Source organism: Brassica oleracea, chromosome C2 (genome assembly GCF_000695525.1).
Source record: "Brassica oleracea var. oleracea cultivar TO1000 chromosome C2, BOL, whole genome shotgun sequence".
NCBI lineage: Eukaryota > Viridiplantae > Streptophyta > Magnoliopsida > Brassicales > Brassicaceae > Brassica > Brassica oleracea.
Window position 1 is genome coordinate 50,620,964 of NC_027749.1, and position 12,610 is coordinate 50,633,573.

Below are 12,610 nucleotides of genomic sequence, written 5' to 3' on the forward strand. Positions count from 1 at the left end.
GTTTGAAAAACTTGATATATAAAATTTGTAAATTATGTTATACTAAAAGTAGAATTCATCTTCTACGGAAAATAGGTTAGTAGAAAACGAATTCTAGAATAAACAAGTTCATCTACTTTTATAGAAAGAACAATCTACTTTTAATCAAAATTCTAAATATGGAGAATGTGAATTCTACTAATTGTAAAGATCGCTACTTTTTTCCCGAAAGCAATTTCTACTTTTATGAAATATTCTAAAATTTCGGAAATGCAAAATCTAAACTTAACATGTACGTCTACAGAAGGTAGAAATTGCATTCAAGAATTTTTTTCATGGTTCTAAACAGTGTAGAAGATGGCTTCTACGGATAAAAAAATGGGTTTTTTCGAAAATTAAGGAAGTTTCAGTTAAGAAAATATTCTAAAAATATTATAACTTCCTAAAAGGTGTTTTGATCGATCTGCTTTGTCAAAATAAAAAAAATGATTTTTCTATGAATAAATAAATGGGAATAAATAAATGAAAGTATCAAAAGATTAATAATGTTTGTTTGGGATACAAAAGAATCATTAAATAACGTTTACACCACTCTACCATACGAATCAAACCAGCCGCCTCATAACTCTAACCGAACAGGCAATCTTAGGTTACGTGGAGAAGAAGAATAAGACAAGAACTAGGAGGAGCACGGCGGAGAAGACTGAGAACTGTTGCCTGAAACCACCATTGGGAAGAAAAGGGTAAGTATCAGGAGGAGGCATGACACAATTATCTCCATTAAAGTAAATCCTACGAGGAAAAGCCCATACTTTCTCAAACGTAAACGTTGCTTGATCCTTACGGAACAGAATCTCAGACTGCACATTCCCAAGAGGCCCTGCTTCTGATAAAAAGTCATTATAGAACTTCACTCCCCATAACATCGCCGTATCATCTACAAAGAAAAAACACAAAAAGAATCAATCTTCAAGATCACCCACAGAGAGGGAAGAAATAGAACAATAGAGTAAGTTAGTTTTACTTAGTCCAGCGTAAGGAGTGAGAGACTTGTAGTTGAAGCTGAAGATCTGAGTGATGTTGTCTAGGTTCGGATGTTGAGCTACCATGTTCCACTGCGAGTAGTTTAAACGGTAGTTGAAGTTTGTGATTGTGATCTTCACTCGCCAGTACTCTTTGTAGTTCTGCTTCACGTGCCAATGGACTCTGATGGGACACAAGTGTCTCGTGCATTGCACCAATGGGGGCAAAACCGTTCCTTTCTTAGTGGGTGGTGACACACAGCACAGGCTAAATGCGGTGTGTCTGGACTGACATTACCAAAACAAAAGACAAAGTTTGATACTTTGTGAATGAAAACAGAACAAGAAGAAACAAAGTTTGAGATTTTGTGACTGAAAACAGAACAAAAAGACACAAAGTTTGAGACTTTATGATTGAAAACAGAAGTACAGAACCAGAAGACACATAGCTTGAAACTAACAAGAAGAAACATAGTTTGAGACTTTATGATTGAAAACAGAACCAGAAGAAGCAAAGTTTGAGACTTTGTGATTGAAAGCAGAACACTTTATGATTGAAAACAGAATCAGAAACAAAGTTTAAGACTTTGTGATTGAAAACAGAACAAGAAGACACAAAGTTTGATACTTTACTCACTCAAGACAGGCACCAGACCCTGTTTTGTTGTTTTGGCATCCGCAAGCGCAAGTTGGACATCCAACAATGGTCTCATTGTAGAAAGAAGACAAAGAAACGCAGCAAGCTGGAGTTCTCTGAGCAAGAAACTGTTAGTATGTGCATGTAATGTCCCCTTGTACTTTGAACAATCACCTGATAGAACATTAAACACATGATAATTAGCAATAAGGACATAGACTAATGGTACCAAAAACATTTGAGTTAACCTTGTTCGATTGTTTATAGCGGCATCGGTGTTACAACATAGCCATCAGGAGTCCAGCTCATGACATCCCATTTCATTGTAATGTTGCCTTCTGGATCAAGCGCATCATATGCTTCTGCCAAAAATGGTTCAAGAATCAAATATTAGAACTGATCTAGATCTGCTCAACTCGTAACTATTAGTTTGAAGAAACCAGAAACAGAACAAACTGTCAAAGGGAACAACTCAGAAAAGTTTTGTACTTCATAGAAAGTTTCTATTTTTGGATCAGAGACTTGTAGCTTTGTTCTGTTTCCTGACATAATTGAAGTCAAATTATTATTTGTTGATTTTAAGATGTTGACTGCTAAACATATATAGATCTTTTAAAAAAAAAATTGCATTAGTTAATGTTTTCAATAATATTTTACAGAGTGAAAAAAAATTATACTTGAGAATTATTAATTTTTTTATAAAAAAATAAATTTTTATGTGAAGATAAATAAAATGATAAGATCTAAAAATATAAAAACCTATATATAATTATATAACTAAAAAGGTTTATATATTATTGAATATCGATTATTTTGTAAAAAAGTAGATTTATATGTAAACATAGACAAAATCATGACGTCGGAAATAATCAAAATCTAAGATAAGTTTTCTTGCATTACTTTTGTTCAGAACTCTGAACCAAAATCTATGTAGGTCAAATACAAGAATTTCTTGAATTACATATCAAGTTTATGTTTCATCAGAAATTAGTTTAATACCAGAAGATATTAGGGAAGACGACAGCTTAAAGAGGTAACATAACCTATTGACAGTGTTTTATGGTGTAGTAGGTGGAGAGAAAATAATGTGTGGGTCTTAAGCAAAATACCTAAAATAAAGATAACATTCCCTTGTTCCTCAAGCAACGTCTCTTGTTTCCTAGTTAGATCCGGCTAGTGTGGTTCTCCTTTTCATCTGAAGTTATCCTTCCACTTGCCCTATCACTATTACCGACTGATTCTCCTACACTTTGGTCGGCATTTCTTTCCCTCAGCAAGTTGCTGCCGTTAGAAGACACTGACGTCATCGCCCTCGGTAGCTTCAGTTTCATACCGTTTGCTTCATCCAAAACCACTGGATGAGCTTCCTCCTGAGATGAAGTTGGTGGTGGTGGATCCACAACTAGCTGAAGGACAGGCTTCTTCAATGTCTTTCTTTGGCTTGGCTTTGGCACATTGGACTTACCCTGAAAACGAAATTTGATCAATTTAAGATACATATCTCACCCCACAGATGGATACAGTATCAAATATAGAAACTTACCGTAGTGTTTCCTATGTCTGACAGAGGTTTTCTTCTTCCTTTGGCTCCTTCGTTATCATTAGTCTCATGCACTGACTTGTCAGCAAGAGCGGTTCGAAGCAGCAAAGCTCCACGTGAAGCAAGAGCTTGTTGTTGGTGTTCTTTGTCCTCTTCCGAGGTGAAGATGTTCTGCTCTCCGCTTGTGTTTCTGTTGGAACACTTGACAGAAGAGCATCCACATGATGGACCGCAATACCCGTTTACAGCTAGGCACTGACACTTCATCGTCTTGCAAGAGGACTTCCTCGTACAAGTGCAACAAACACCAAACGGTGTCATGGGTTTCACTTCCTCGTCAGTGTCCAACTTCTCTTCAAATGAACGCCTCAGCATCACGCTAGAGCTCCCTCTTCCCAGTTTGGAGTACCGTCTCCTGTTCTGCTTGATCACTGATTCTTGTTCGGAATCACGCTCTGATTCCTGCTCAGGTTTCCACTCGTCGTCAAAATCAGGATCATCCCCTCCATGCTCGGACTCTCCAGAATCCGAGCATGTGTCCATGTCCTCATGAACCAGAACCGAGTTTCTAACTTCAGGATTTTTCAACTCGTGCTCCCTGTCTAGACTCTCCTGTGCAGCCCATTTCTCCAATGCAGAGGCCTGTGAAACAGAGCAACCATTACAAGGATAAGACATCAACTGTCTAATAAAACAATAGTAGAAGATGCTTTCTACTAACCTGTGCCTTCACCTGGTCCAAGAGTTCTTCTTTTTGGAACTCCAAATGTCTAACAAAACTACTAAACTTAACTATTTTTTGTTTCAGGTCTCTTATAACGACGTCCTTTTCTCTGCAGTTCACATCTTTATCTCTAGCTAAACACCTTTTAAATCAAACAGTGGACAGTAAGAAGAATATAGAATGAGTTAGGAATCATATTCTGATATTAAGCCAAAAAAAAAGCTTCAGTCATCAAGTGAGATTTTACCTTGCACTTGATGCCAAATTGAACAGATAGTTCATGATATTCTTGGCGTCACCCAATGTTCGGACTTGGTTCCACCTTCCTCTTCCACCAAACACACGCTCGCGTTCCTCTGCTTCGGATAGTTGCGATGCCATGGAGACGAGAGTGCTTGAAGAGGTCGCAAGCATATTCTCCAGAGCGAAAATCCTTGAGTTTCTTGCACCAGGAGACATGGTATCACCATGAACGCTGCTTTGGTCCGAGAAGACAAGATGTTAAGGTGTGAACAGGTTACTGGTTTATGCAAAATCATTGTCTTGTCCAGATCACTCACCTTATCTTGGCATTCTTGAGCAACTCGTTTTCTTCTCTTAGCATTGCAACTTCCTTCGCCATTCTTGCTCTCCTGTATTGTACACAGGATTGATTTGAGAAATTTTAGTAGGAAGTGTTCATAGAATCAGGCCATAGAAGAAACACACAATAATAAATCACGTACTCCTCAGTTTGCCTTTCGTATTCAGAACGCACTTCGTGAACACGAACAGTGACTTCAATCTCATGCTCGATTGCTTGCATCAGCGCCTGCAAACAAATCATAAGAAAGTCGCATTTTAATAAAAAAAACAATCACCAAAGCGTCTGTATCATTTTATTTGGTAAGTACCTGATTTCCTGGACCATTAACACCTGCAGCACCTGCATATATAGTAGCATACACGGTTAGTGTTTTATACCAACAAAGAAAGAAGTGATCATACTGAATTATGTTATACAGCAATACTCACTTAATGTCTCGCGCGAAGATGCCTTTCGAGTTTCTAAAAGCTCTTTGAGTCTTTTAGTAGCCTGAGATGCTTCTTCTGTCTTTCTTTGTAAAACCTGTTACAACCACAAGTTTTGAGCAGCCATGATGATAGAAAAGATTGAGACCATTGGTCTAGAAGTGTATACAAAAGGTGCTCACCAGCTTCTGTTTGTGATTCAAAGCGACGAGTTTGTGCATCTCATACTTATTTCTCCTTTCCTCTTTTTTGAGCTGGTTAAAATTTTAAATACAGTATAATTGAGTGGGCAGAGGTTTCTGAATAAATAAGTCTAAATTTCTTCCAAACTACTCCGAGACTTTCTACAAGCACATGTTATATTTGTCCACTTGTCTAACTTATTCGCTAGTGGAGCACTTTCTATAAGTCAGGTCATTTTCCAATAAAAGTGACTAATGATAGAGACATGACACTTGTTCACTAAAGGAGCAAGACAGACGGCCTCAAGTCATCAAGAAGATTCTTAATAAGCCACAAGTTTCAAATATACCTGCATGACTTCCTTCTCTCTTGAAGCCTTCCAAGCCCTGAATTGTTCTGATTCTTGCTTAATTTTTTGCTGCAGTTGCACCTGAAAAGTACAATCAAAGCAGATAAGTTACAAAACTGAATATATGCGCATAAATCGAGATCACGGGAAAAACAAAACACCTTCTGAGACTTAATTCTGTGTATATCTTCTTGCAGTTTTCTTGCTGCGTCGTCACTTTTTTGCCTTTGCCTCAACAGTTGAGCTTGTCCATCTTGTTTCTTTTTCAACTCAGAAACCTAAAAAAAAAAACAACGCATCATGAAAAATCATATGTAGATTACGAGTATAGCTGAAAAAAAAAACAAAAGAGGCGTTACCTGAGTTTCAAGCATGTTCAGTTTCTGAAGATACGACTCCTTCAGTTTCTGGGCACCACCATCCCCTGGGACAGATGGTATACTAGCAAGGTTCTGTCTCAAACCTTCAATTTCTCTCTGCCAATGTAAAATTTCATCAAATTAAGTCCACAAAATTCCATTAAATTAAAATATAAACCACAGACACTGTGACACTAACCTGCAACTCTCTTTTCTCCTGTTCAAGCTCGTGAACCTTTTTCTCGTAATGTTGTTTGAGAACAGACGTACCAGTACTTGAATGACTCTTCATTTCAGCCTTCATGAATACAATTGAAGTTTATATGCATGCAATATTTAGGCAAAAGATGAGAGCAATCAAAAAATGAAAATAGTACCTCCTTTTCTTGAAGCCTCTTATCCAATTCTTTAAGCTCCATGTCCAAATTTTCTTGAACTGAGCAATGTTCAAGCTCTTTTTCTTGAAACTCGCTTTCATCTGCATACATGGAAAATCTGCTCAAACAGTATACTTATAAAGCAAATCATATCATCTAATTAAACCAGGAAAAGAGTTGCCCAACTAATCAGAAAATTTGTGTTTAAAATCTCAGAATTAGCATCTCAAGTACTGACCTATGACATCAATCACTGAGTCTTCACAATCCGCCAACTCGTTAGATGAGGGGAACAAAACGTTACTTGAGCGGGGCCCATCGTCAAAGGGATCAATAGAATCAGTATACTGGCAATTAGTGGGATTCAAGTTTTTGAAGTGTAGCAGCTCTCTTTCTAACTCTTGAATTTTTGAAACATAGTTGTTGATCAAACCAGCATCCTGGAAGATTTAACACTTTAGCAAAAAAGATCTTTGGTCACAGACTTAAAGTAAGGAATTAAGGAGACCACACCTCATTTTGGCTTGTTTCAATCTCATCCAAGGATTTACCACTGCGTACAGATTCAATTGTCAATATAAGCTTGTCCTTTTCAACCTACATGAATGAGAACAAAGTGTTAAGTGCTAGATCCCATAAGAGTTGATCCAATCAAACACAATGAGAATAGAAAAAAACCTGAGCATCATAAGCACGCTTTGATAAATGCTCACAGGTAACTCTCCGTTCTTTAAGCTCATTTTGTAGCTCACAGTTGCTTGCCTCAAGCAGCGATATTTTCTGCTTGAGCATCTAACATTTATAAAAGTTTATTAAAATCATGTCACAAGCATTAATTGTATATGTTTGTCTTAGTTCAGATTGATACCTGGAGCTCATCAAAAGCACCACTGTCACCTCGATAGAACAGGAGTTCTGTCTGCAGCTGCTCGATTTGACTCCGCATTTTCTGTATCTGTGCGGCTCCTGGGTCTCGATTGATCTAAACATTGCGAGAAATGAAAATTTAGTAAGGTCCTAAAAATTTAAATGAAATAGAAACATCAAACGTGTATTCATACAAGCAAGAACTGTAATATTCATACCACTGCTTTGTTTTGTATGTTACGTGCACGGTTTGCATATTTCAAAGTATTTAGGGTCTCCTCAGCATTTGTATCAGCTGGACTCACACATGCTGCATGATAAATGTTAGATTAGAGTTAATGTCTGAATACAGAAAACATTGTTTTAAAAAATCTAATACATGTAAGAACCTTACCAATCATCACCGTTTTACTATTTCCACCAAGAGAATCCTAAATTACAGAAAATTATAGGTTAAACACAAGTAGTTATAATTCTACTAACAAAGATTAGTAAAACAGAAACAAAAATAACCTGAAGCAAACGTGTTAGCTTGCTGTCACGGTAAGGAACATGGCCTCCTTCCTTTCTCTTTCTCTCATCTCCTAATGCACTGATTACATTTCCTAGCGCCAATAAACCTTTGTTGATGTGAATGCCTGTGCACATATACAGAAAAAAACTTTGAGTTTAAGCATTCTTCTCTTTTTGCAGAAACAAGGAGAATAATATGGACCATAAAGATAGAGGTGATATCAGACAACCTTCTTTCAAGCGCATTCCATCGGCTCCTGTTCTTTTTGCACGCTCTGATCCAGCTAGATCAACCAAATGAAGTTTTGCACATAGTATATCTTCACCACCAACTTCAGTCGTTCCCAAATAACTGGAAACTTTCTTCTGTTCAAGAGTGATCGTGAAGATTGCATGGGACCGACTGAAAAGCAAGAGAGAAACACCACGTTAGCATATAGCCATCTACATTCTTAGAAATTAGGCTTTCTTAATAATCTGATCTAATACTGAGATTTCATCTTTATTCAAAAGCAATCATAATTCTAGGAAAGGATCCAGCACACTGTTAAGCAAGTATGAAGGTTAACCAATTCACATCATAGACTCACCTTGATTGGCTATTCATGTTTGTGCAGGCAGTAGCACGGCAAAGAGAGCCTTTCGCTAGATACGAACCCATTTCCTCCTTTGTCTTCACCTCTGCCTCTGTAACGCCAGCCAAAGTGATTCCTCCACTGGCAGTTTCTCTTATCTGAATAGGAGCTCTAGAGAGGGCAACGTTCTTGGGATGAACCCCACCATCGTTTCTTAGGAGGGGCGGTGAGTTCGAGTCAAGCAAATCGAAAACGTCTTCCTTAAAAATCTGCGCTTTAACAGATGCAAGTGTAAGAATCAAAGCATACAGATAACAACAAGCTCAATATATGCGCATACCTCAATAAAAGACACACGTATGAGAAGTTCGGTTGAGTCTTTGGTTGCTTCCGCTTTTGTAAATATATCTTCCATCACTCGTGGTATAATGCCACCGTTTGCTCCATCTCCACCGTAATTAGTACCCATTGTATACGTTTTGCCTGAACCAGTCTTCAATAACAACAAACAAAAACACAATTAAACTAGTGAATCAAAAGCTCTAAAACTCAAACCTTTTAAAATTCAGATCAAACCTAAAGAACATCATGTAGCTCTAAAATTCAGATCAAACCTAAAGAACATCATGTAGCTCTAAAACTCAAATCTAACGTAAAGAACATCATGTAGCTGTAAAACTCGAACCTTTTAAAATTCAGATCAAACCTAAAGAACATCATGTAGCTCTAAAATTCAGATCAAACCTAAAGAACATCATGTAGCTCTAAAATTCAGATCAAACCTAAAGAACATCAAGTAGCTCTAAAAATCAAACCTTTTAAAGCTCAAATCCTAACCTGGCCGTAAGCAAGAACGGTGGCATTGTATCCTTTGAATAAAGCGTCCACAAGTGGAGCAACACAGTGATCATAAATCTCCATAGAAGGGTAGCCACCACTGCCAAAGACGAAATCATACGTAAACGTGTGTGACCCTATATGCACCTGTTCAATCCACAACAAAACTATGAAATTGAAAAACCCTTTTGACTCATTAACACACAAATCCCTAAAATTTTCTCTAAAACCCCCAAATGTTATAATCGAATCACAATGCGATTAAAGTGTACCTGTGGCTCACTGGGAGAAACTGTGATGCAATCGGTGCATCCGTTAAGAAGCTCCGGCGTGATTAACGGTCGTATGTTGACGGCGACCCTGACGCACTCCGTGCCGCCCTCCATCTCCTCCGGCTAACGGAGCGGAAACCCCAGAAAAGCCCCTTGTTACGGATCCAATCGAGGAACGGAGAGCTGTGGTGATTTTCAAGGCGAAGATTTTCGCGAAGTGCGGAGAAGAGAGAATTCAAATTTGAGAGAGAGAGAGAGAGAGAGAGAGAGGGAGAGGACATTAACATCATTATCGCTGTTTCGGCTCAAGTTTCAAATTCAAAGTTTCTTTGCGCACGTGACTATCACACGTGTAGACAAGAAACTAAAGGCCCGTTATTTTGCATTTGTTCCTCGTAAGCCCATTGGGCCCTGTTCAACTTTTTTTTGGAATATTAATGTAAATATGAATTCGTTTTGATTTAAAAGCTAGCTTAAGCTTCTTTTAGTTAACAAAAAAAAATGAGTATGATTGATGTTATTAAAAAAAAAAAAAGTATGATTGATGTTATAAAAAAAATGAGTATGATTTTTAGAAGAGTAGTTAAGTAGTCAAGTTTGCTACATTACTGTTAAATGCATGCTCTGTATCTTTTCATCTTTCTTGTGAGTTTCTTCTTGCGGGAGAGATCTTTCACAAGACTGATATGATAAGCTGTTAGATGTTTCAGTTGTAGAGAGTGGAGACCATCTTGGGTGCTTTTTTTCTGATTGTGATTGTGATCTTCGCGCATAGGTAGACAACTAAGAGCATGATTAATGGAGTGTTCTTAGGGTGCAGTTCTTAGCGGAATATAAAAAACCGTCTCTTAAATTTTAACTAAAAAAGTTAAGAACCGGCCTCACTCTAAGAACCCCAGTTGATCATGGTCTAAGACGAGAATAATGCGTCCGGCCCAAGATTATCTTCCAAAGTTTTGTGGGATCCCATCATTTATATTGTTTAGTGGATTTGTTGGATATGCTTTTGGAGCTTATATATACTTGCATTGCGTCTCATACAAAGAGATAATATTTTTTTGGTTTACAATGATCTATTTTTTATGTATATTAGTAAAATGTTTTATAAACCAAACTTAAGAGATGATGCGTAAATTATTTAATGTTTATAGCCAATGGGAAGCTGATTTTATTAGTAGACTGCCTCTACATTAATTAAACCACAACATAAACTTGTAGACTATGAAAATCACACAACTCCAATTAATGAGTTCTAGTTAGGAAAAGTGTAAGAAAATATCCATGCCATTCAAAGTGTGAGGAGGTTCGGATGGATCTCGACTCCATATCGAGTTTTTATATTCCTTTATACTAATTAAAAATAAAATGGTATAAAATCTATAAGGTTGCTTTGGAAAGATATATCAGATATGCTTTTTCGTGGCCTATGTAAAATAGGAAACAAAAGTACCATAGATAATAGCCTCTGCAAAAAAAGAATTGAAAAGAAAAAGGAGTAAACAAAAGGAAGTGCATGCCTAACTGAGTGAATTATGTGAAAATGAAATAAAGTGGACCTGTTTTTTTTTCCTCTCTTAATTTTGAAGCATGCTGGTGATGAAAATAAAGTCTATAATCATATGGACCATATATTAAATACCCCATTTAAGATAAATTATATCTCACCACTTAAAGATTTTTAAAAACGTATATATTCTCTTGAGCAACGTATACATGAAATCTTGGAGATATACATGTAGAGGTTGATGAATTACTAATCTCTAAGAACAAGCGCATAGAATACCCTTTAAGTATTAGACGGCTAGTTTTTCAACCGATATGTGTTTCAGAATCTTGGATGAAAGAAGAAGAAATAAAAATATAATGGCCGATCTTTGAATTTCTTGACAAGTGTGTGGCCATATATATCTAAACACATGATTTATAAAAAAAGATCCAAAAGGACCACCCAAAAAGAAAATAAGTTATGTCTTTTTCTTTATAAATAAAATAAGTTATGTCTTCAAAACCAATAATTTACCACTGGGGATTAATGGCCCTACAACTTAGAGAGACAGAAAATTGGAAGATAGGGATCAGTGCTTGACTGCAACTCAGTTGCTGTCTTAACTGCTTCTCTTCTTTCACTTTCCTTCTCTGACTCCTCCGATCCCAATACTCACCATCATCTACTTCTCCTTTTCCTTTACATAGTAGTTGTTTTTTTTTTTTCCTCACATAGTAGTTGTTTATTTGTCTGATTTTGGTGGTATTTTGACGCCATAAGGAGGTTCGACTCATATCATATGTGTCAATATTATATATATAGATTATTCAGTGAAATAAGACCTATATATATGTACATATATATATATATATACTTGTAGCTTTGACGCATATTTACACACGAGGCTAGGGCTTGGCATGCATTATATATTGCCGTGCGCCTAAACATTGTGAGCAGTAACCTATCTATACTTATAATTATGTATCTATTAGTAGAATATGCATGTCCATATATAGTTTATTAATACATTCGTAGTCTGCCGGTACAAATATATGTAGTTGTAAATAAACTGAATGATGGTGGACATACAATTATCAGAAAATTATTGGTGTTTTTTCCTGACACATGACAAGCAACGACCCCATCAGTTTCTTCCATTTGAATTGTGCACAGCATAAGTTTCCTAAATAATGCCATTACATGAATTTTTTTTTTTTTTTTGAAACTTGCCATTACATGAATATTTAGCATTAATTATAGCGCACGATTTGTAGCAATATGTTCAGAAATTTCTTAGCTAAATAGCAAATTTTGTATGTGCTATTACATTCCAATAGTTATATTATGCATCAAATCTCTTAGAAACACAAAGGGTCCGACTGGTGACCATCCGGGAAACAAGAGGAACGAATAAAAAAGGAATGTACGGGAATAAAATACCAGGAATGAAAAGGAATGGTTATTCCTTATCAAATTTGACAAGGAATAATTTTGTTCTTTAATTCTCTACAAAAAAGGGAATGAAAGGGAATGAGAGGAAATTATTATTCCTTGTGAATGGTAATTTTTTTTAGGAACGTTAGGGAATGCATTATTCCTCGTCGTTCCCTGGTCACCATTCATACCCAAAGAGTTATAAGAACAACTTTTCTTATTAGCTTTAGAAACTACTCAAAACTAAAGCTCTCAATATGTTTCACTTAGATCATATGGAACACCTCTCCATTAGACCTATATTTATATGAAAGACAATTCCCTTTAACATGTGGGATATGGAAAACACAAACCTAACCTAAATAGAAACTTCATTTTCTTATTTCTAGGTTTTCTTATTGTGTTTATCTTAACATATTAAACATCTAATAATATGTTAAGTTTC

General features: G+C 36.5%; 1 protein-coding gene and 1 pseudogene across 2 annotated transcripts; both read right to left on the reverse strand.

The window, feature by feature from the left end:
* Positions 1-539: 539 nt before the first annotated feature.
* LOC106324535 lies at positions 540-2,187 on the reverse strand (annotated as a pseudogene).
* A 346-nt stretch (positions 2,188-2,533) lies between these two features.
* LOC106327707 (kinesin-like protein BC2) lies at positions 2,534-9,518 on the reverse strand. Of its 2 annotated transcripts, none has more exons than XM_013765941.1 (26): positions 9,246-9,518; positions 8,974-9,120; positions 8,477-8,629; positions 8,152-8,405; positions 7,792-7,964; positions 7,562-7,686; positions 7,443-7,479; positions 7,267-7,358; positions 7,050-7,163; positions 6,860-6,973; positions 6,695-6,778; positions 6,420-6,621; positions 6,182-6,282; positions 6,004-6,102; positions 5,805-5,921; positions 5,607-5,723; positions 5,446-5,526; positions 5,096-5,167; positions 4,917-5,010; positions 4,796-4,827; positions 4,628-4,713; positions 4,463-4,534; positions 4,150-4,377; positions 3,900-4,044; positions 3,182-3,820; positions 2,534-3,104 (listed from the first exon to the last, which is right to left on the reverse strand). In XM_013765941.1, the coding sequence occupies exons 1-26, from the start codon at positions 9,357-9,359 to the stop codon at positions 2,802-2,804; spliced, it is 3,795 nt and encodes a 1,264-aa protein (XP_013621395.1). In that variant the 5' UTR covers positions 9,360-9,518; the 3' UTR covers positions 2,534-2,801. The 2 variants fall into 2 exon arrangements, with proteins under 2 accessions (XP_013621395.1, XP_013621394.1); XM_013765940.1 differs by having other exon boundaries at positions 4,150-4,380.
* Between the last annotated feature and the right edge of the window lie 3,092 nt (positions 9,519-12,610).